Source organism: Balaenoptera acutorostrata, chromosome X (genome assembly GCF_949987535.1).
Source record: "Balaenoptera acutorostrata chromosome X, mBalAcu1.1, whole genome shotgun sequence".
In the NCBI taxonomy this organism is placed as follows: Eukaryota; Metazoa; Chordata; class Mammalia; order Artiodactyla; family Balaenopteridae; genus Balaenoptera; species Balaenoptera acutorostrata.
Window position 1 is genome coordinate 48,884,046 of NC_080085.1, and position 24,864 is coordinate 48,908,909.

The 24,864-nt window shown below is 39.5% G+C and overlaps 1 protein-coding gene across 16 annotated transcripts in view; it reads left to right on the plus strand.

Moving 5' to 3' along the window:
- Positions 1-2,349: 2,349 nt before the first annotated feature.
- The window catches only part of HUWE1 (HECT, UBA and WWE domain containing E3 ubiquitin protein ligase 1), a 142,397-nt gene continuing 119,882 nt past the window's right edge, over positions 2,350-24,864 (plus strand). For 9 of the 16 annotated variants that reach the window (XM_057537603.1, XM_057537617.1, XM_057537608.1 and 6 more), the window contains exon 1: positions 5,249-5,326. In XM_057537603.1, the coding sequence (XP_057393586.1) occupies positions 5,264-5,326 (63 nt within the window). In that variant the 5' untranslated portion in view covers positions 5,249-5,263. Of the gene's footprint in view, positions 2,457-2,655; positions 2,855-4,943; positions 5,139-5,209; positions 5,327-8,611; positions 8,749-24,864 lie in introns of those variants that run through there. The other 7 variants (XM_057537611.1, XM_057537609.1, XM_057537615.1 and 4 more) reach the window with 7 other exon arrangements.

Here is a 24,864-nt window from a genome sequence, read left to right on the forward strand (position 1 = left end):
TTAACTTCGATAATAATCAGGGAAACGCAAATAATGAGACATTTTTCAACCATCACATTGATACAACATTGAAATGATTGGTTAATACCGGCATGGATAAAAATTTAGGGAAATGGTTATTCTTATTCACTCCTGATGTAGGTGTAAACTGGGTCTTTCTGCATGGCAATTTGTCATTGCCTATTAAAATTCCAAAAAGTGCTGTTTGAGCCACCTATTTTACTTCTTCATATTTATCTTATAGAAATATTTTAGCATAGCTAAAATAGTTAATAGTAAAAAAAAAAACAAAAGCACTGTAACAGTATAAGATTGAAAACAATTTTGTATCTATCAATAGGTTACTTATCAATAGTTAACTCTAGTACACTCATTCAATGGAATACTATGCAGTACGTAAAATGAATGAGGTAGATTTATATATACTGACATGGAAGGATCTTCAAGACATAGTAAGTGAATAAAGCAATTAGAACCATACATAAAATAGGATGCCATTTATATTTTTAAAGAGTAAAAAACACAAAACAAAGCTATGTATTTCTATATGTGTATATAAAAGGAACTTTACATTTTTCTGTTTTGAGTGTTTTGCAATAATGTATTCATTCATGTGTAATTAGGCAAACATTTTTAAAATGAAAAAAGAACAAAACTGAAACTAATTACATGTTAAAGAAAGGAATGCTTAATGTTGCCATTAAAATTGTTACAGACAAATATTTAATGGCATGACAAATATTCACTAGGTTATTAAATAATAACATGCTATGATACTGTTTTTGTTTAGAACAATAAGTACATATGTAATGCATAGAAAAAGGCTGGGAGGACATAAAACCAAAACATTAATAGTGGTCCTCTCTAGGTGGTAGGATTATAAATTTTTAATCTTTTGGTATCTTCTTTATGCTTTCATATAATTTCTGAATAGTCCACAATTAAAAAAAAAAGAAACAACAGGTGTGTGTGTGTTTGTGTGTGTAGGGGGATATTAGTTGAAATTAGGACTGCAAAAGGAGTGGAGCTGGCAAGAGAACTAAAGGGTGCTGCAGATTGAAATTAAAACTAGAGTTGTGGGGTATGTGGGATTTTAGAATTAGGAGTTGGGGAACTAGACTTTATGGGGCCTAGGAATTGACAATAGAAATTTAAGGGTTAGAATTAGGAGTAGAGACCATGGATTATTAGAATTAATGCAGATGCTGTGAGAGATTGTAATTAAAATCAAAGTCCGTATTAAATTAAAAGGTTTTTTGAAAACTATAATGGCAATATCAGTGAGGGTATGGGAATATCTGAATGAACTGGAATTCTCATATTTCTGGTGGGACCCTAGCTACTTCATTTCTACAAATTTCTCGAGAAACGTCTCAGAAATATCCAAATATTTAGTTACATCAAATTTCATACCTGTATTTCTTATAATTAAAAAAGACAAACATCGAGTCTTGGTTAAATAATTAGCATTACAATGGAGTAACATTCACCCATTAAAAATAGCATTGTAAGAATATTTAATGGATCAATCTACCTCAAAGGGGCCTCCATAAAACTGAGATTATACACAAAATTTTATGTGTAAATATATATATTTGGCGGGCAGTGGATCCATTCATCAGATTCTCAATTTGGGGCATTAACCACTGCTCTGGAGGGCTGGAATTAGAACCGGAGGGTACAATTACAGTTTTTATTTCCTCTATGTCTCAAGAGTACTTCAGATAGTACTTTTGTCTCTATACTTCACATGCTTTTTGTTAAAAATTCAAACCTTACCGAAGTATCTAGAGTTTTGGGTCAAAGCTCCCTTCTTCTGCACCCCAGAAGAAAAGCACGGTTAATAGTGGTAACTCCTACCTGATCTTTTTTATACCTATGCATTCACAGATGTAGATCCTCTATAAGCTCTTTGCCAATCGCACTGTCACCCCAAATAATACGAAGGAGAAAAAGATAATGTTTATTGAGGTCTCACTACCTCCCTGAAGTACGGGTTTACCTGTGTAAACTCACTATGGTAGGCGTCCCCGTCATCTCCCGCCCTCCACAGTGTCCCCGCTTGCCCTCTCGCCCCCCAGTCTTCGCTAGGCAGCTGGAGAGATTAATTTTTAAACGTTAGTCAAATCAAATCACGTCACCCTTCAGCGGTTTCCATCGTGCCTCGAATCAACTCCCAATTCCTTAGTGACCCTACTATCCTCTACGGTTGGGTTTGCTGGGCCTGGAGTAACTCAGGCGCGGTCCCCCGTAGGGGACCCGGCTTCACCGCGGAGGGAGTGCCCTCCCGGGGGGCAGGGGCGGGGCTTCTCGAGCGGGGGGCGGAGCCTCAGAACGAGTATGAGGACAGCCGGAGGGGGAGGTTTTCGGCGGAGGGCGAGCGAGGGGAGCAGGTCTGAAGCAGGGCCGCGGACCCGGCACGCTTCTGCGGGCCCCGCGGAGCTAGTGCCGCCGAGGTGAGCGTCTTCCTCCGGGCTGGGGGGCGGGCTGTGCTCTCGCGGCCGTCCTCTGCTCCTCGCGGGGGGATGTTCCCACGGGACCCTGCGCTGAGACGCGGAGGTGGCGGCCTTGGGGAGCCTGCGGGAGAGGCTGGTGAAGGAACCCGGCGGCCTGCCTCAGCCCTCCCTCAACCCCGCCTTCTCTCCCCTCCCCCAGGCCTCGGCCGGCGCCAGTGAAGAGAGCTCGCCGCATCTTCGGGGGCAGCGGCCGGCAGTGCGGCGAGAGAGCGGCCGACAGTGGGGATGCGAGGTACCGGCATTAGTCGTGACCAAGTGGCCCTAGAGAGGGAATAAAGGCCGGGCCTTCGGCATTTCTCTCAGGGGTTCGAGGAAGGCGGCCTCAGAGGAGGGGGAAGGTGAGGGGCTGGCAGGCAGGCTTCGCGGGTAACTACTTAGGCGTCGTATATGTAGGTTTTGGTATCTAAATGGTACTACACACACGCGCGCGCGCGCACACACACACACACACACATTAATTTCGGCTAATTGCTTTTTAAAAACTTAACAATATGTCTTGTAGATCTTCCTATATCAGGCAATCTAAATTTATCTCATTTATAAACAGCTGAATTGTATGATTGTACTACAGTTTATTTAACTATTTCCCGATTGATGTACATTGGCTTGTTTCCCTTTTGGGGGAGGGAAGGGGCTATTACAAGCAATGCTATAATGAATGGGCTTGTGTGTGTGTGTGTGTGTATATATATATATATTTCATGTATGAGTATTTCTGTAGGAGAAATTCTTAGAAGAGTAATCGCTGGGTCAAAATGTTTATGCATTTTGAATTTTGATAGATTTGTCCAAACTGTCTTCCCTAAAGGCTATACTAATTTACACTCTTCAATGTTGTGCGAGAATACCCATTTTTCCACAGTTGTGCCAACACGAATTATCATCAACCTTTGTAATTTTGGCTAATTTAAAGGGCAAAAAATGGTATGTCATTGTTTTCATTTGCATTTCCCTGATTACTTGTGAAGTTGAACATATTTTTTATTTGTCCGATTACAAAACTAAATAGGCAAATATCGATAGTTTTCCTATCTATAAGCAGTAAGCATTTCGAAAATTTAACACTAAAAAAACCCCATTCGCAATAGCAAGAAAAAAGAATAAAAATACCTAGAAGTAAACTACAAAACTTTATTGAGGAATATAATGAAAGAACGTTTGCATACGTGAAGAAGGGGATACTGTGCTTCTGTATAAGAAGGCTCAATTTTGTAGTGATGTCCATTTTTTCTGTGTTGATTTATACAGTTCATGCAATTTCAATAAATATACCAAGTGTTTGGAACTTAATATGATTCTATAGTTCATCCAGAAAAAATATGGCTAAGAACAACCGAGAAAATATTTTAAAGATAAGTAAAGATGGGGTATTTGTACTACCAGCTATTAAAATGTACTCTAAAGGAACATTATATAAATTAGAATAGACAGAACAATGCATTAGAATAGGAAAGCCCACAAATCGAGCCAGATTGGCTCCCAAGATTTATTGGAGAAACATTGTTGGCTAGACGTGGAAAAACTGCCATATTAAAAGCTTCAAGCACGCACTCCCCCCCAACCCCCCCCCCCCTTGGAAGCTTGAATTTTTCCTGAGGGCAGACCTCTTTGTTTGGAGAAAACCACTTTATTGGATCTTTTGGTTATGCCAAGGTAAAGCCTCAGGAGTTAAAATTTGTGGCTTTGGAGCTAGAACTAACGAAATGAGCCTTTAGTTAAGATGGATTCAGTAGCCTGCAGTGCGGCGAGGGAAGGAGTCTGGATATTATCGGTCTTAAAAAAATTTTTTTCCGATCTAATGGGCCAAAAATGTTATGTCATTGTTTTCATTTGCATTTGCGTGCTTATTGTGAGATAGAACGTCTTTTATGTGTTAGTCCAAAATAATATGTGATTCCTGGAGTCAGGTAACAATGGGAGATCTATTGCTCCTCTTCCAGAATGGAGTTTGGTTAATTGGTACAGCTCTGCCCGGAAGCGTGAGAATAAACAGGTTGACTTTTTAAATTTTCCTCAAGCACTAGGCTCTAGACACCTTAGATCGGGGGCGGAGGCAGTTTTCAGGACATGGCCGAGATTTGGCGCTGAGCTGTGTCATCGCGAGGTTTGGCAGCCAGCTCCGCAGTGGGTCGGAAACCTCGTGGTAGGCGAGATCCCTGCAAGACGGGAGGTTCCTCCCTTCCCCTGAAAACTCCCAGTCATTTTCATGGAGCCCCGCCTCTCTCCTTTTTAGGAGCGTGCCCCAGGTCTCGCGAGATCTCGTATTTCCTAAAGAGGCGCGGGCGGCATCCTGCAGTGAATTCGAAGGTCTCGCGGAGACCAAAACGTGTTATCGCGATAGTTCTGACCGCGCATGCGAGAGCCGGCGGCGGCAGAGTGGCTCCGCCCCTAGGCTCTCCGTGAGTTTGTGCGTCATTTGCTTTCTGCTTCGCGTAGGGTGAGAGCGGAGCCGTAGCGACTTCGGCTTTGGTGGGAGGAGGGGTCTGGGAAGGGCTGGGCTCAGGCTGTTCCCGTCGGGTAGAGGTTCTCGCGGGATCGCGCGGAGGCGGCCGCGGTTCGGCTACAGACTGCAGTAGCCGCGGAAGCGGCGGCAGCGTCTTCGGCTCGTGCTGTTCCTAGCCGGTGAGTTCTCGCGGGAGCGGGGTTACGTTCTCTTGGGATCTGTTGGCGGTGGCGGAGGTACCTCGGGTGGGGGGTGGCAGTGACTAGGGTCGGTTCGCCTGCTGTTAAGATGGCGGCGGAAGCTGATGTCTGTCCGGCCAGGACCCGGGACCGAGATGTTGGCTGTCCGCGTTTGTGACACCTCTCAGGTACCCGACGTTAAGGAAGTGACGATTGGCGAAGAGCCGAGGTGCCAATAAGTCGAACCTGAGGCGAAGACCACTCCGTCTCTAGTCGGTTGAGGCGACACCATTTCCCGGGCCTCAGCCGCGTGTGGGCCCGCCTTTACCCCACCAATCGGTCAACGCCTCCGTTGTCGCCGCCGCAGTGGGCGGGTTGGGAAGGGTGGGGGGCGGGAGTCCTGGAGTTCGTTGGGGAGTGGGGTTGGGGGTTAGATTGGGCAGCGGGGGAGATGGGACCAACCTACGATGACTGATTCTCTCCTCCTACCTTTTTGTGGGCTCGCCTCGGTTTTCCGCTCCTTAGGGGCCCAAATGAATCCTTTAGTTTTTCTTGAGTTGAGGTGGGCTGTACTTCTCCAACTCCCATGGTCTTTGAACTAAGATAGAACGGGTCAAGCTTTGGTGCCTCTGACGTATTCCTTCCCCATTCTCCCCTAATTCCATCGTCCCTTTGAATCTTCCTCATCTACATGGATATTTGAGGCTCGTATTTAAGAGGGAGAGTCAAAGCTTTTCCCTGTCATCCCCTCCCAGGTCCTGCTAAGGCAGAGCTTAGCCCAAGTCTACTAATCCGTCCACCCCCCCCCCCCAATTGATCCACTGGACACAGGCGTTGACTAGAGACCCTTTCCTGTTCCCTGCATTTATTCCGTCTTCGTGGATGGAGTCATAGTAGCCTTCAAGCCTGTATGACCCTGATCGGAGCACAGGGCACTGATTTCTCCAACTCTCCTGCTCAACCATTTTTAGGTGGAACAATGAATGGGTTGGTGGTTGGATGATTGCAGTCTTTGTGACCTCTTCGTTCTCGGGGCCGTTAGCCTTTCCTTCCTCATAAACACCCACTCCCCCCAAAAAAGGGAAAAAAAACTTTAAAAAAGGCTGGGGAAAAAAACTTTTTAAAAGGCTGTAGAGAATAACCCTCCAGTGAACTAACTTTTTGCTCTTCTTTCCTCCCCCGCCCCCCCTCCCCGCCCATCCCCTTTGCAAGCTTGGGAACCGCCCCTTTTCCCTGCCTTGCTCTGAGTTCCTGTGGCCTTCTTGGTCTGGACATCTCTTTTTGCTGCTAACCACCTCTTACATGTTTCTCATGTAATCGTTAAGGATTTATTACTTCTTCTGTTCCCCGTCCCCCCCCCCCGGTTTTCTGGGAGCTGAATCCCCTAGAGAGAAAGGTAGCCTCCTGTCAGTCCACTACATTTACCCACCCCACCATGTGCTGGAAAATAAAGTAGCTTTGATAGATTATGTCTTGTCCCTCAATCATTGCCCTGTTCTACTTCCGCCCCCATTCCACAATTACTATAGACAATTCCCTATCATTTGTTTCTTTTTTAGATTACATGTTCAACATTGTTTTCTCTTAGCCCCAGAGTTGTGTATATTGAGGAGACACCAACATTTCCCACTCAAGGGAGGCAGCCTGGTATGGTAGAAGTACTGTGTGCTTTGGGTTCACATCAAACTTTGTGACCTTGGGGAAATTACTTTTCGTATTCTCAGTTTTTCATCTGTGTAATGGGGATAGTAGCTCTTAATAGTTGTTAGAATTAAACAATTTATAAAGTGCTTGGCTTATAGTAGGCATACAGTAAAATGTGGTTATTTTTTCTTGGTGTAAAAATACGTTGGCAGATGCACCTGTGTCATATGGTAGTTTTATGACCTGGGAAAGAAGAGATTTTTGTTTAAAGAAACAGTTAAAGAACTGTAAATTTTTAGTATATTTCTAGGCCAGTCCTATCATTTTTGTATATTTTCCCCCCTCGTAAGCCAAACTTTTTATCTCCAGTGGTTTATTATGTTTGAATGTGATTCCTACCTATGTTTCTGGTCTAGGAATTTTAATGCAAAATCACCTTCCTGGAATGACCCCTGGCCATAATGTTCCTGTCAAGAACCACACCCAGGTGTTCTGCCTTTAGGAAGGGATGTTTCATCCCTTGCCTACTCCCTCCTTCCACTCCTTCAAAGTCAGTCTGTCCTGTCATTCACCCTGTGAAAGTAATGAAATTTGGTGCTGTGCTTTTCACAGTAAGAAAGAGAACATCTGCTAGCTACTTTTTAAGTGTTCATACTGCTTTTCCCCTACCTCCTTTCTTTGGTCCCTTAGATCAGTGTGGGGATCTGTTATTTGGGCTTACCTGAGCAGGATAATTCCTATCTGAGAGGATTTAGAAAGGTTGTTTGGGATACCAAGCTTCTTTTCCAAAGTGAATTACTGACAGTTCTTTAATACACTATCCCCTGTTGTGTTTTTGCCATTTTATATTTTCCAACACTCTTACTAAGTAGAATACTAAGTAGAATACTCCTACTGTATTCAATTTGGATGTAGTTTCCCTTACTGTTTATATTTTAATTAGACCAATATTAAAGTGAGTGCTTTTTTCTAATTACCTTGGATGGATGATGGGGTTTGAAATAGGAATATGATGGTGAAAAGTTTGCATAGGATTAAAATTTTACCATGGGTAACCGTCTGTTAGTTAACTATATGCAGACACTGGTTTTGCGCTTTAGGGTTTGCTTTATTTAGTTTGAAGTGCTTTGGAGGTAATGTAATTTTCCCCCTTTTTCATGGGAGGACAAGAGATCGCTTTCTGTTTTGAGATTTTGCCTTGGTGTTCTTCACAATGGGTCAAGTAGTGATCAGAAATTAAACCTTAATTTGACTTTTGTCATTCGGAACTAGAATAAATCTGGGAATGATAATCTAGGTGTGACCTCTAAAAGGTTTAATTTATTTTAGGTTGGTCTCTGAGAAAGGAGGAAGGAGTGGCAATACCAGTTAAAAACTGTCTAAGATTCAGTGGCAAAGTTCAACCTGAGTTTCCAGGGTGTTTATCATTTGTTTCCCAGTATGGCCAAAAAAGCGTGTATGAAGGTGAAAAATAATTTATGTGTGCAGTTTTTTCCACAAAAAATTCAACATTGTTTTAGTGTCAATTCACAACAAGGATATAACTTTGTCTATAAAATAATCACTATTCCCTATAATTTCATTGGAATTGAGAGCTGAGTTTTTAGGGGTGTTGTCTAAATGTCAGAAATTGCTTTAGCTTTGGTTCTGAATTCTTGTTGCTGCTCAAAGCAGGTCCTAAAAAATGAAAATTGATATGTGAGGGTTATTGCTTAAGAAATAATAACTGTGATTATGTTTGAACGTTGATATAATGGTTAGCTCCCCCATACCCTAATAAATGTGTTGTGTATCTCTCCCCCTCCTTTTTTTTTTTTGTTTTTTTGTAGGTCCTCCAGTAGTCTGAGCTGAGTGGGTTAGCACTCCAGAGGAACCAGCAGACCAACTTGGTTAGGAAGGTTCAGGAAGCTGTTGGAGCAGTGTTGGGATTTCCTACCAGGATGAGTATGATTGGCTGTGATTTTAGGTTAGTTTTTGTGGATCTTTGTGGGTAGTATTTGTATTTTACTTCCTGGAATGGAGATGGTAGGGGTGTATGTATTTCCATTCTGTAATTGAGCTACTTTGGTTTCTTCCATTGTCTGGATCTGATGTGGTACTGGCTGTTTCTTGTGTTTAAGTGGAGCTCATTACTAAATTAAAATTTAAATGAATTCTGTCTATACATGATTTTTTAAGTCATTCTAAGCATCATTCAAAAAATAAAATTGCAAGATATTATGTCTAACCAATTTTTTGGAATTTTTCAAACATATAAAAATTGGATAATATAATGATCCCCCTGTGTACCCATCACCGGCTTTAACAGTTGCCAACTTGCAGCCATTCTTTTTCATCTATACTTCTACCCACTGCGGCCCCTTATTCCCTACCCCCTGGATTATTTTGAAATAAACCCCTGCTGTTGTTTTCTTTTTATTTGCAAAATATTTGTATCTAAAAGGTAAAGGGCTCTTTTAAACATCAAAACCATTACCACAACTCAAAAAATTAACTGATTTTTTTTTCTTTTTCTCACTGTATTGCACTTGCTAAGACTTTCAGTATGATAAAAAAAAATTAACTGATATTTTAAAATATCAAATATGAAGCTAGTGTTCAAATTTTAGTTTGAATCAGGATCCAAAGAAAGTCCATTTATCACAAAGGAAGATTGATATCTCTCTTAAATCTATTTTAATCTGCAGGTTCCCTCCCTTTTCTTTTTCTTCCAATTTATTTGTTGAAGAACTTGTCCTGTAGAGTTTCCCCCACATTTGGTGATTACATTCTCAAAGTGGTATCTAACCCATTCTTACTAAGTTAAAGACCCTGGAGGACCCCATTATAATGGAACAATGGCAGTAATCTCCTGTATCCCAGTTGGAGTTGATACTGCTGGCCTAGGCACTATCCCAAAATAACTAGTCATGGGTTCCTTTTTCTGTGGCAGAGTCTGATTTAATTGATACCTGACTTCAGTTCCATGTCTTGGCCCTGCTTACTGCTCCACATGAAAAGTAGGCCTCCTTGTGGAAGAAGCTAATGTTTCCTAGATAATGACCTGATTGTGCCTTTGGGGTTTTTCATCATGGTTTCAATTTCCTTAGGTAGTTTAGTTATTTTTATACTATCTTATAATGTTGCTTTTTATTCTTCTGATGTTGGTATCTCAGCTGCTCTGACCCATAACTTCTAAGCTATTAAGACTTAGTGATGAGTTCTTCTGGCTGTAATACAGTTTTTGAAATGGCAATACTAAACAATTTTTGAGAGCTTCCACTTAGACATCCTGATTTTCAGCTATTATACACAACTGTGGTTTTCCTGTTGTTATTGTTTCATTTTATTTCTTCTGGAAATGCTGTTCCCCCAGCATAGAGCCCTTTATACTGTTCATTTCTTTCCTTGTTCAGCATTGGCCATCGTAGGATCTACTGTATGTCCCTTCCATGGTCAAAACCTGAGAATGGAAGTTGGGCACATATGCTCCAGTCAGCCTTTGACTTAAGCACACGTTGGGGGCAGAGCAAGGCCACTTGTGCCTACCTTTGAAATGAGAGTGATTACAAGTTGAAGGGGCAGAGAAGGTTAGAGGTCATGAATGAAAGTTTCTGAGGTATTTAGATGAAATATGATTGTGAATCATCAGTGCTATGGATCATGAGTTCAGGCTTTTCAGTTCTTTGTTCATTAATGGAGAAATCAGATCCTTAGTTGTAAATTGACTAAGTATTAAAGAAGTGATTTCTTGGGAATTACAGTGAAATCCATTTGTTCAAGAAAATAATTTGAGCACATTATGTATAGTGATTAGACATTTCCCCTTGTCCTGAGTTTTCTGTAGTTAGGAAGTTTGAACAATATCGCTTAAACCTTCTAATCCTGAGTTTGTGAAACTAGGATAACTAGAGTTTTGGGAGAGAGCTTTGCACACAGACATTTCAATATTTGAATTGTTTCCAGAATTACAAGTTTACAATGGAAATCTGTTGCTTTTTTTCCCTTCTGTTATGTGTTTTCAACCGCGGAGTCGAAGTATTACTGAAATGCCAAAATTGGTTGCTTTGAAAATATTTGTCTTTCACATTCCATGTTACCTCTCTTGCAGTTTGATTAAATTGTTAAAATCTGATGTGTAGCTGTAATCATATTTGGCTGCTTTACAGTGATCTCACTATCTGTAAAGTGGATAGTCACAAGCAATTGGGTGTTTTGCTATATTGTTCTCTGACTTGTTTCCTCAATGACCGGTTACCAGATGTTTATATGTTAATGTCAGGGATAATTCAGCTCAGATTCTTTGGAAGCCCTCATTTGATGTGTCATAAGGGTTGAATTGCTAAAACTTGATGTACTTGTTGACCAGCTTGGTATAGAAACACTTTCAGATAGTGAAGGAGTGGTCCTCTCTGAGTAAAACAGCTGTAGGTTTTGTTTGGGCTGTTAACCTGAGCATTTTCAACTTTTAGTTAAAAGTTTTAGTCATTTGGCTTTAAAAATTACAGTGGTGACATGGATTAGTTCCAGAATGTGATTTTACAGAAAATTGGAATTTCTTTCAACTTCTTATTAATATATCTTTAAATGGAGATTGGTATTGTAGATTGATTCAGTTTGGATTGCTGACTGGACTAGGTGAATGTGAAAATTCTTTTTCAGCTCTGAGATTCTGATTGTATAATCTTAGATATTGAAAGAAAGCAGTTTTTCCTTTTCAGTAATCTTTAAGTAGTGACTGAAAGGGACAAGGAGTAGGGAGATGCAAATTATTCTGGAATGACTTTTTAGTATAATCGTTTAGATTTTAAAGATTGGTAAGTGTGAACATACTGCCATGAATTTATGTACCATCTTTAGCATAACACAAATTTTAAGTCCTTATAATTAGGTACCAAGATAATTGCTCTGGAAATACTTGGGTATATTGTATTTGGTGGCTGTTTATATTTTGGAACACATTTGGAAGACTGCTTTAATGATTACCTTATTTGCTACAATTATTTTCTTATTTCCCTGTCTTTATAGTGAGGTGTATTTTTCCTGGTCTTTGTTTTTTGTTTGCTTTGTTTTTCTGGCCACACCGCACATCCTGCAGGATCTTAGTTCCTTGACCAGGGATTGAACTTGGGCCCTCGGCAGTGGAAGCGTGGAGTCCTACCTAACCACTGGACCACCAGGGAATTCCCGTCTTCTGGTCTTTGCTTTTCTTGTTTGTTTGTTTTTAAACTTCCCCTACTAATTTTCTATTACTGCATTCTGCTGATTGAATTCTTATAGGTGGAAAGAGCTTTCAGCACAGTGATTAAGAACCCAGACTCCCTGGGTTCAAGTTCCGACTCCATTGCTTATCAGCTGTGTCATCTTGTGAAAATTACTTAACCTATGTGCTACAGTTTTTAATCTATAAAATAATAATAGTGTTACCTACCTCATAGGGTTTTTGAGAATAGCTGAGTTAATGCATATAAAGTTCGTAGAACAGTGGTTCTGAAACTTTAGGGAACATCAGAATCACCTAGAGGGCTAGCTAAAACACAGATTGATGGGCCCCATCCCCAGAGTTTCTGATTCTGTAGGTCGGGGTGAGGGGGGGCTAGATTTTGCATTTCCAACAAGTTGCCAAGGAGATGCTGGTGTTAATGGTCAGGGAACCAGTAGAATAGAACAGTGCTTGGCACAAAGTGTTAACTTTTTATTCAGGACTACTTTCCCAGTCCCTGAGTAAAACACTTGACTCTTCAGTGCTGATTAGTACTGCCTTCAGCTAGAAGCAGTTTTGAAATCCTTCATTGCAGTGGTTCTCAAAATGCGGTCCCCAGATCAGCATCAGCACCATCACCTGGGAACTTGTCAGAAATGCAGATTCTCAGGCTCTGCCCCAGTTTTATTTTAAAACTGTGTCTTGACTTAATTGGGGTGTCTTAGACTTTTATTAACAGCTTTATTGAGGTATAATTCACATACCATACAATTCACTCATTTAAAGTATACAGTGGTTTTTATTTAGTACGTTCATGGTTGTACGACCATTACTACATCAATTTTAGAACATTTTTGTCATCTTTAAAGGAAACCCAGTGGCCATTAATCACTCCCCTTCTCCTTTCTCACAACCAACCACTAATCTATTTTATGTCTCTATAGATTTGCTTATTTGGGGCATTTCATACAAAATGGAATCTTACCATATGTGAGAAACTTTAATGTGATTAAAATGTTTTCCTTTTATTGTAAAAAAAAAATAGAAAACAAATATGGAAAACTACCCCAAAACAAGTTTATGGTTTAATAAATTATCTTAAAGCACTTTTGTTACTACTACCCAAGTCAAGAAATAGAATTTTGCCTGTCACCCTAGAAGTCCCTCCATGTGCCCATCCCCATCACAGCATCCTCCCTCCCTCTGAGTAACTACTGTTAACAGTAACAATAGTTACTGTAACAGTAACAGTACTGTTACAGTAACTTACAGTAACAGTAACTGTTACAGTAACAGTAACTACTGTTCTGACTTTATAGTAGTCACTTCTTTGCATTCTTTTATGGTTTTAATCATACAAGTGTGCATCCCTGGACAGTGTAATTTACCTTGTCCATTTTAAAAAACTCAATTTGTCTTTTAAGTATCTGTAGCTTCCCTTTCTTCCTTTTCTTTATACTTTGTCTATTGACAAACTCAGGCCATTTGACCTGTAGAATTTCCCAGACTGAATTTTGCTGATTGCATACTCAGTATAGTTCAATATGTTCTTCTGTCCTCTGTATTTCCTAAAAATTGATAGCTACATCCAGAGGCTTTATAAATTCAGATTCATTCCCTTTGGCGGTGGTGTGTTCATTTACATTTGTTAGGTTGTGGTGTCTTGGATTTTTTTTTTTTTGATGTTAACAGCCACTGCTGCCCAAAGCTTAGATCCATTATTAATTCATTGGGAGTTGCAAAATGGTGTTTTAACTCTCATTTTCTTTTCATGTATTGGCTGGAATAATTTATAGTTTATATAAGAAAGGCAGAATAAATGCTCGGGTTTTAAATTTTTTTCTGGCAACTTAACTAGTTCTGTTCCTTTGGACAAGTTAACTTAACCTATCAGTTGCTTCATCTGGGAAAAATACCTTATTTATGGGTTTATTGGGGTTAAATGTGAAAATATAAGGTGTTAGTATACTGTAGATGGTTAAGTATATGGTAATTTCTTTAACATACTATTTCACTTAACCCCTCTGACAGCTCAAAGATGGGCAGTCATGGCGGTGAACTGATGGCCAGTTAGCAAAGCCTGTCTGGATCCTTCAAGTCTGTGGTTAAGGAGGAATGGTATTTGTTCTTTGATCATTTGGGGGCTAAGTCTCTGGCCAGTGATAACTGAACGTTCCACCAGAGTAGTTTTTCGCTTTGCCAAGCCTTTGGAGTCACATTCATACCCCCTGAAGGGTCTTAACCCAGTTCTGTGGTGGTGTGCAGTACATTGATTGCCTTGATCTCCCACCCTCCAGCTACACAGCCCCCTAGTGTTTTAGTTTGTTCAAGGTTCTCCTGTAACCTTAGTAACCCATGATGAGTCTTCCTAATGGTTATCAATATCACCACTATTAACATACTTGAGTAGCACTTTTTTTTAATAAATTTTATTTATTTTATTTATTTTTGTTTTTGGCTGTGTTGGGTCTTCGCTGCTGCATGCGGGCTTTTCTCTGGTTGCGGCGAGCGGGGGCTACTCTTCGTTGCGATTTGTGGGCTTCTCATTGCGGTGACTTCTCTTGTTGCAGAGCACGTGCTCTAGGTGCGTGGGCTCAGTAGTTGTGGCTCGCGGGCTCTAGAGCGCAGGCTCAGTAGTTGTGGCGCAGGGGCTTAGTTGCTCCGTGGCATGTGGGATCCTCCCAGACCCAAGGCTCGAACCCATGTCCCCTGCATTGGCAGGCACTTTCTTAACCACTGTGCCACCAGGGAAGCCCTTGAGTAGCACTTTTAACATTTCATATATTGTATAAAATATAGCATATGGCACATAGTAAGTCCTCAATAAACTGGAAACCATTGTTGGTTTTGTTGTTGTTATTAATATTATATCTTCTTTTTCCCTCTCACATCTTACTTCTCTTCAGTTCAACAAGCATTCTCTGAGTGTTTTTAAGTACAAGGAGCTAGGGACATACATTAGTATAAGAGAAGAGTATAAACCTGGATATATCCAGTATCATTGCTATAGACACCTCTCTCTTTGTATCTATATCTGCTGCCATGTTTTACAGGGACTAGCTTGACTACTCCAGCTTAGAGTGCCTTGCAGTCTATTGACCTAATCTGGAGCTCCAGTTCCCTGCTTCTCAAATTTCCTTAACTGTCTTGGTGAGGCCAGCCTTAAAAGGAAGTATAGTCTGGAGAGGTATAGATGTCACTTGAATACAACCTTTTACATAGAGCATTTTATTTAGATTTTTGCTTTTTAAAAGTAAAGGCAGACTGCCTGCATGGGTGAATTCACATATCTACCTCTAGCAAAACAAATTACCAGTGGCTTTAAAAATGGTAGTCTTCTCCATGTCCAACAGAAGAGCTGGATAAGACCCTTATATTTGGTATTGTCTACATCAAACTCCTTATTTTATAGGCACAGGTTTTGGGGAAATGACTTGCCCAAGGTAACATGGCTGCTTAGGGGTGGAGTTGGCCATTGAACCCAGGTTATCTAGTTTGGTATGTTTCCACTATGCTGTATCTTTCCTTAAAACTGAATTTATTATCTGTATTTCTAAATATACCAGCAGGTGTCATCCATAGAAGTGCAAAATAAGTGGCCCCCTTCCTATAAGAAAGTTAACCAAAAAAATGGGGGAAATTTAAGGGAGTAGAAAGGTAAATGAGAAAGTCAGAAGTTCAAAGAAAGCTCAGTTTCTTTTGCCCTTTTGACTATGGTTATTACTTTGCAACATAAGGTTAATTTGGAGCTCTTTCATGGGACAATTCGATTTGGTTGCATGTTTTCATGCATATTTATGGATGCTATAAATCTATAGATGTGACTAAATTTCCTGCTTGTAAAACTTTCAAATTAAAGTGATGTTTTCTAAGCTCATCTTTTTTCCCTTCCTTTTCAACTGTTTTAAATTATAAAAGTAACGTTTGCTACTTAAAAAAAAAAGATTCAAACAAAATAAACATTTCAGTTAAAAATTAGTACCCCCCCCCCACAAATGATGGTCTCCTTTTATATCTGTTAACAATGTGTACATATTCTTTTATAGCTTTTAACGTTTACATACTATGCTTATCCATTTATGTACTATACGTATTTTTATACGTTAGAATATATGGCTGGACTCCATTCTTTTTAATGGTTGCATTGCATCCCAAAAGCATGAATCTGCTATAATTTCATCATTCCCTGAGCCTTGGAAATAGAATTCATCCTGGGTCAAAGGGTGGTACCCATTTAATTTTTTGATAGGTACTGCCAAAATGACCTCCAGAAAGGCTATATAGAATTGCCATTTCCACTGAAGTGTTTGTGAGTGTTCTTTTCTCCACCTACATTTGCCAAAACAAGATAAAGTTGGTCCTTTTAATTTTAACCAGTCTGTTGAGCGAGAAATCACATCTCCTTGTTTTGATTAGCATTTTTGTAGTTACTTGTAAGGATAAGCAAATGTTTATATCCTCTGCAAATTACAAGTTCCCTTTTACTTGGTTTTCAATAAGATTGTCTTAGTGAGTTTTGGGTGTTCTTTGTATATTAGAAATATTAACCCTTTATTTTTCCTGTTGCAGATATTTTCTATGTTTATGGTTTGGAATTTTTATGTAGTCAAATTCTTTCGTTTATGGTTTCTAGGTTGCACATCTTTCTTGGGAGGTCTTTTCTTTACCAGGATTACGAGAATATTTCCCTGCGTTTTATCTTCTAATTCTTTTTAATAGTTTTTTTTTTTTAAGTTGGAATTTGGCCAAGTAGCAAACTGGGTTGGTTACTTTTTGCTCTATAGGTTTTGAGAATAATTCAGGTTGTTCATGTTTAATACTTTTAACATTTGTCTTGAACTGAAGGCATAGTGTTATAGACAGTGTTTTAAGGGATCTTATTTATTATATTTCCATTTTACGTATGTTTGAGGCCCAGATTGTCCTAAAGTCAGAAAGTCAGTTTGTGTCAGGGAACTAGAGTGCCTTTGCATACTATTCTTAACATTTTTAGCAAACACCTTTCAGTTATAAATGTTTTAAAGCAGCAGATTGTTCACATTGTCTGGTTTATTTAAAGAACATTGGAAATGACTATGTGCCGGGCTGTATGTAGTGGTGTTAAATTTACTCAAACAGAGCCAGTTTCGTCTATATGTTGGGACATAATCTTTTTTTCTAAAGGCTTTGTTTTAAAGCTTTCTTATCAGTGAACTAATTTGATCCTTGTAACAAACCTCTGAAGTTGGAATTGTTTTCATCATTCTGAAAGGAGCTTGCTGCCATGTTGATAATTGCTATAAATAACTTATTCTTTTAACCATGTAAAAGAATCTTTGTTCCTTCCAAATTCATTAAAAAGTAGCTCAGAATAGTTGAGGTACACTTAAAATTTCTGATTCTTAAGTGGCATGGCCCGAACATTATTTATTAGACTAACCTTTGGAGAACTATAACTAACTTGAGAGTGAGACCTGGAGCTTCCTAATCTTGTCATCAAAGTTAAGTTTATGTCCGTAATTAAGGCGAACAGTTTGGAGATTAATAAATACTTTATGTTCTTCATATGCAGATAACATGTAGAAAGGCTGGGGGAAAAACAGCTTTTTTTGGCTCTTGATCCTCTGTGTGTGTGTGTGTGTGTGTGTGTGTGTGTGTGATACGCAGCATAAGATTGCTGCCCTTAGATTAATCTGGAGCTAAAAGAAATAAGACGTAATAATATATATGGCTTACTCTTTGCCAGGCACAATCCTATGAGATAGACTGTGTTGTTTATTTTACAGAGGTTACTGACTTCGAGTAATTTGTCTGAGATTATACACCTAGTAAGTGGAATTTAAGCCCAGCTTGACTCCCAGGCCTTTCCATTCTGTTGTTGTCCTCTATTTCACTTTTACTTTCTTCCAGTAGTATTCCTCAGTTTCTACTTTTAAATTTAAAAAAATAATAATCCTCATGTATGGTAGCAGATAAATACTAAGTTCTCTCTTCCCCTCATATAGATATATCTTTTGTCAGAATATTTTAAGGCATTAAAACCTAGCTTTTATTTAGAAATATACTTAATCTAACCTTTTTATAAAAGGATTGTGCCTTTTCTACCTGTCTTCAGGATACAGAACTAGAGGATTTTATCCAGGAATACAGAATTCCCCCTTACATAGAGGAGGTTTAATTTTAGAGATGCTGCATATTTCTTTATAAACCTAGGGACATGAGAGAATTGGAGCTGAATAATGCACAAGGGTTGGAATTCTGTTTCTTTGGTTTCCTGTACTGTCTTTATTGTATTTGACAGTGGCCTGTCATGTGGCTTTAAGGGAAATACCATATGCCTGTGTTTCATAAATGAAAGTGAAAACACTGTAGTGGCTAAGCACACAGTGTCTTGGAGATATTTCTGGGGGGTGATAGTTCCTGATGTTTTTCAGGTCATAGATCTCTTTAAGAAGCCAATGAAAGCTATCAGCTATCTTCTCAGAAAAATACCCACATAGGTGAAAATTTTCCATAGAATTTTAGGATTTTTGTGGTGCTCCCTCAATATAGGACACAAAGAAATCTAAATATTTCTCCATGTGTCATTAAGAGGATGTCCAAATTGCTGTTGTTTGTGCTTACATTTCCTAGTGTGTGTGTGTGTATTTTTTTTTTCCTAGACCAAAGCATTATGCCCAAAGGTGAAAGCTGGGCTAAAATTGTTTCACTTTCGCTAAAGGTGTACTCTGCTTTATGCAACTTTAATCTCTAAAAATCCAAATTTTTTTAAAAAGCAAGAAGATTATGGTTGGTGTTACATAAGGATTTATCCTATGTAGTGTGTTGATCTTGTAATTGATTGTGTTTCCAGCTTTGCTTTGACCACTAGGAAGCTGTAATTTGTGTGTTTTGTGTACTGGCTTTTTGTTGCTTTTATATTACCATTGCTTCTAGTCTTCCTTTTTCTCTGATTTACACCTGACCATCTCATAGCACCTATCACAATGCCCTGCATATAGCATATTCATAACTATTTGTTGAATGAAAGATGCAGATTGAATGAGTTGTATACATTGGTTTTCTCAGTTGAAAATGTCACTTTAAAAAAGCGTTTAGGGCTTCCCTGGTGGCACAGTGGTTGAGAATCTGCCTGCCAATGCAGGGGACACGGGTTCGAGCCCTGGTCTGGGAAGATCCCACATGCCGCGGAGCAACTAGGCCCGTGAGCCACAACTACTGAGCTTGCGCGTCTGGAGCCTGTGCTCCGCAACAAGAGAGGCCGCGACAGTGAGAGGCCCGCGCACCGCGATGAAGAGTGGCCCCCACTCTCCACAACTGGAGAAAGCCCTCGCGCAGAAACGAAGACCTAACACACCCAAAAATAAATAAGTAAATAAATACATTTATAAAAAAATAAAATGTTAAAAAAAAAAAAAGCGTTTAAAGTGATTTGGAATTTTTAGCTTCATTAAACATTTACTGGGTAGTCATTCATTCATTTGTTAATCTACTAAGTGACAGTTCCTATGCTGGCAACAGGCATGCAAAGATAAATAGAATCCCACTCATGCAGAACTCACTCTAGTGGGGAGACTGACATGTAAATAAAGAGAGGTGTGTTGATTGAGGGTATGTGCAGGATACAGTGGGGACACAAAGGAGAGAGTGATCAGTGTTACTCTGGGGGAGGGGATATCTGAAAAGGCTTGACAGAGGAAGTGACATTTAAGCTGAGCTCTAGGGAATATATGCAGGGAGCAGCCATTTTAGCAAAGAGAACAATCTGAGTCAAGGTATCAAAGGTCTTGAATGGTAGGGAAACTGTAAAAACTTGACATGGTTAAAGCATGTGGGTTGCCAAGAGGAATATTATGTAATGTCATGGCCCTGGTAAGAGAGGTAAGCAGGCATTAGGTCCTAGAGGTCTTGAATGCTGGTTAGGTAAGGAGTTTACACTTGATGTTGTAGGTAGATTTTGAGTTTGAGGGAGATTGCTCTGGGAGCAATGTGGAGGATGGAATGGGGGGATCTAGCAAGATAAAGTCTTAATTTAAAATATTTCTAATTTATGAGATTTTCAAACATACACAACAGTTTGAAAACAGTATAATGAACCCCCATGTACCTGTTACCCAGCTTCAACAGTTGTCAACACATGGCTATACTTATTTATATCCCATTCCCTCCCCCATTATTTTTAAGCATATTCCTAAATGAATCACAGATTGGCAAAGCATAATTAACAATATATAACAAAGTGGCTCCCAAGTCTGACTGTGCAGCCAAATCACCTACACAGCTTGAAAAAAAAAGTTCCCACCTCTTATCTATTGAGTCATATATTTATATGGCCAGACATTTTTCGTTTTCAAAATAAGTGTCAGTTGATTTTACAAAGCTAGGGTTGAGAACTCCAGATTTAATTTTTAAGTAAATTATTTTAAAGATATTTTTAAATTAGCTTTGACTTCTGATGGATGTGTTTTCCTGAACTCACTGAATGCTGCCTGTGGCTCTTCTGAGTGAAGATCATCTATTAGATAGTGGCAGGCTTTTGTGTGGTTAAGTTGTTGACAATTCAATAGAGCATATTAGTTTAAAGGCTGATGTCTTAATTTTCTGTTAGAGGTGGGCAAGACTGAAAAGTACTTCCGTCTTTGAAATTGGATGTGATGAGATAGGGAATAATCCATCATTGTTATAATTGATCTTTTGCACCAAATCCAGCCACAAGTAAAGATGGGGATGGGAGACAGAGCATTCTTAAAGGGTAGACTAAGATTATTCCAGAGCACCAATTTGAAATGTGTAGACAAGGAGTCTCTTCCTCTCCTCCTTAATAAGCATAACTTTCACACAGGCATTGCTGTTTTTATTTTTTTTCTTAGGAATGCTAGGAAGGGAGGTCTCCTTGGCATGCTGCCATTTCCTCTCTGCTGGCAAAACTGATTTACAACTTTGGTGAGCCCTATTTGTTGCCTAAATTCTTTTGATGTCAGTTTCTATCTAAGTAATTGGGAGTAATGACCAGAAGAATAACTCCTGGATCTGCAGCTTCCCAGGACTGTAGGGTAGAGGACGTGTAGGGGATGACTTCTCAGACGCCATTCTCACCTCCAAAGTCAGTGTTGGAGGTTTCAGATTCTTCCTCCTCGGTATCCCTGCCCTTATTTTGAGTATACTGCAGTGCAGAAAAGCACCAAGAGCAAGCATGAAAACTTATCTGAGGTATAGTGTTTTCAGATTTTGAGGGAGAGACCCTGTCGACGTATTTCTGCAGATAATTTCCAGATTTGTCTTGGGTGAGTAAAGGCTATACCTCATTTGCTTTATTATTACATCTTACTATCAAATGTCCAATAAAATCTAGGTCAGCAGTTCTCAGGGTCATATTTTATGTGGCCAAGGACAGGGATATCGGTGTCTATAGGAGGGGTGTAGTGGGGTGGACTGTGCATACAGACATTTTGTGTACTGTAGAGTTGTGGAGCAAATTTGGTTTGAATCTAGGTTCTACCACTTACTGGGTATGTGGCTACTCTTGGCCTCAGTAAACCAGGAGTGATCTTCATCTCCAAGGTGTTATAAGGATTAGAGATAATACATAATAGGTGGTCAGTAAATGTTATCTGTTGTTATTATGGTGATAAATGGGTTCTCAGAATATTTGGTGGGTATTAATGTAAATAATCAGAAACTAGACTGGATGGAAAGGCCTGATAATCAGGTGGTGTCCCCTTGTACCCTTTTACAAATCAGTCAATGTGATGTCTCTGCCTCTAATCAAATGGTCAATAGCAGGCTGGGTTTCAAGAATCAGCTTGCTGTTTCCTGACATGATGGGCGGTCTGGGCATTTCTCACCCGAATTTACTTTCAGAGTCTGCAGAGAGGCAAAAGGCAAATATAATTAAGTATTTTGCTTTGTAAGACGTTGGAGTTTAGTATTCTCTAAAGCATTGTTTTAAAGCCACCATAATGCTTTTCCATGATTTCAGTGGGAATTTTAGGCTGACTTTTTTGTTTTGTTCTTTTTGTTTTTCATTTAATTAGCCAATATTTATTGTTTCCTATAGGAGCTTAGTGTACAGCTAAGCTGTGAACAAAACAATCAAATAGGGAAAATGCCTTCACGGAGCAGACATTCCCATGGGTAGGCTGACTCTGATTCATCCACACTCCCATACATGTGTGCAGCATTTCTTAACCTACCAATAATAAACCAAATCAATAAATACTGAATGCTTGCTGTGTGCCATACTTCAGGATTAACCAGCAAGAGGTATAGGAAAGAGGCTCCAAGAGCCAACAGCAGCCAATCCAAGGCATTTGTTTAGAGGATATTTTTCTTAATTTGATGCATGCCCTTTGGCTCAGGGGCCACTGTCTTCTACCTTAAGAAAAATTGTACAAAAGAAAAATTCTCATTATAAATGGATGGATGATTATAGAAAATTTGGAAGGCTCTGAAAAGCAAGAAGCATAAATAAAACTGTGTTATCCTGCCACCTAGAGGCAACCACTGATAATGTTGTATATTTCTTTCCTTCCCAAGGTTGGTTGGTTGGTTGGTTGGTTGGTTGGTTGGTTTTCTTCCTCACCCTGTGGCATACATTTTCTCGTTAATGTCAGGAAGTGATAGGTACAGGGTACAGTGTGAGCACGTAGGAAGGACACTCAGTCAAGTTTTAAGAGATTAAGAAGAGGATTGTCCTAATTCTGGTTAGTACTATTTCTGCTGTTCAAAACCCACGTAAGTGTTCACTATGTTAAGGTGAAATAGTGAGATTCTAAATAGTCCCCTACCCTCAACTTTCTTAGGGATTTTCTTTCCATTATCTCCTTTTCCTCTTGCTTACCCTCTGCCTTTCAATGAGACCCCATAATTTTCTGCTTGCATTTACAATCAGCCTTTTCAAGAGTGTTCTACATGTGCCATCTATATTGCCTCACTTCCTATTGATTCCTTGACTCATTCCAGTCTGACTTCCTTTCCAACCACGCCACTGGAACTAATGCTTGTCAAGTTATCTCTAGTCCCAATTTCAATGGACATTTTTCTGGACATACCTCATTTTGACATTTGACCCAGTTGATCAGCCTTGCCATCTTGTGTCTTTCATGATGCCGTGATGAACACTAGTTTTGCTTCTACCTCACCAGCCTCTCCTTTGCTGGATTCTCCTCCCATGGCTTCAAGTACTGTCTGTATGCTGACAATCACAGATTTTTTTTCTCAGTGCATACTTCTTTCCTGAATCAGTTCTATAAATATTTGCATATCTATCACATGGAAGATGCTGTGCTAGATGCTGAGAGCTTAACACTGTAGAAAATCAAACCAGTTATACTAATTGATATTTGCAATGAGAGAAAATAAGCAGGATTACTATCATAAAAAAAAATAACAGACAGCTTTAGGCAGGTTGCCTTGGGAAGCCGCGTTGGGTCTTAGTTTAAAGTCAATTTCTCAAATAGAACTAGCTGTGGGAAGAATGAGAGTGTGGCGCAGAAGCATTCCAGTAGGAATAGCACCTGTAACAGTCTAGAGGCCAGAAACAATTTAGAGTGTTCCAGAAACTAAACGGAAAGACTAATGTGGTTGTGCAGAGAGGAGATTGGAGAGAGTTCCAGGAACTAAATCATGCCAGGGCCCTCTGGGTCATGGTTAGAATTTGGAAATAATTTTAGGGAAACTGTTGAAAGGTTTTAAGCAAGGAAGTAACGTGAGCTGATTTATGTTTTAAGAAGATTACTTTTGCTGCTCTCTGGAGAATGGATTGGATGAAAGTGAGTATGGAAGTGGGGAGATCCGTTATCCATATTTCACAGTTGAGAAAACAGAAGTGTACATACGCTGATTTGTCCATGCTCATACAGTGAGTAAGTGATATAGCAGGGTTCTAACCTGGGTTTCCTGGTTTGGATATATAATCGGTGTTATAATCTGGTGCTTCTCAGACTTTAATATATGATATTATTAAAATACAGATTGATTCTTCACGTCTGGGTGGGGCCTGAGATTTTGCATTTTTAATAACTCCCAGGTGATATCAGTGCCGCTGATCCTTCAACCATACTTTGAATAGTAAGGCTAGTTCACCACTGTACTCAACTGCTGTTGACCCAGATTTGGAACTATAGGTGTCCTCTGCCCTTAAGCTGATTTCAACATTGAAAGTCATTCTAAATTTGATCAACCGCAGGTGATTACTACAGAGTGAGTTACCGTTTAAAGAGTGACTTCCCTCAGTGTATTTTAATTGTACCCTCTTGTCTTGATGTAAACCCTATAAAACCAAGATTCAAACTTCAAAGATAAGTGAAGCTGGGGGGAATGAAGGAGTGAAAAAAAGAAATGGTTAATTAAATGGAAGTATTTAAGTGTAATGGTAATCGCTACAGGTGGTGATTCATAATAATTCATTAGTTTTCTGAAAGTTGATCTTTCTAACCTGAGTTTAGGAAGAAATATTTATTATGTGTAGAGATTGCTTGGTGCACAGAGTTCTGGTCTGACCCAACAAAGGCAGTAGGCTATTTCCAGGGATTTGTTTAGAATTAACTTCTTTTTGTTAGAGACTTTTTTATGTAATGGGATTTTCATCTGTTTAACTTCTAAGCATTAGGTAGAACTCATTCTCTAGTTACTGTTCCATCATGAGTGAGATTGATAATATCTCAGCTTTTCACCTTGTGCCCCAGCTTCCTCTCTTACGATATTTTTTTGAACAATAGGATCCAACAGTGTAGAGGAATTTGTCACAAATTTGTATTTTCATCTGCAAGCATTTATTGTTGTAATAAAACTAGTAAATAAAGTGAACAGCATGTTATTGAAGCATGGACTTGGGAGTCAGAAGGGCCTGGATTTAGATCTTGGAGCCAACATTCACTAACCAGGCAAGGTTCTGAATTTCTCTGAGCCTCAGTTTTCTAT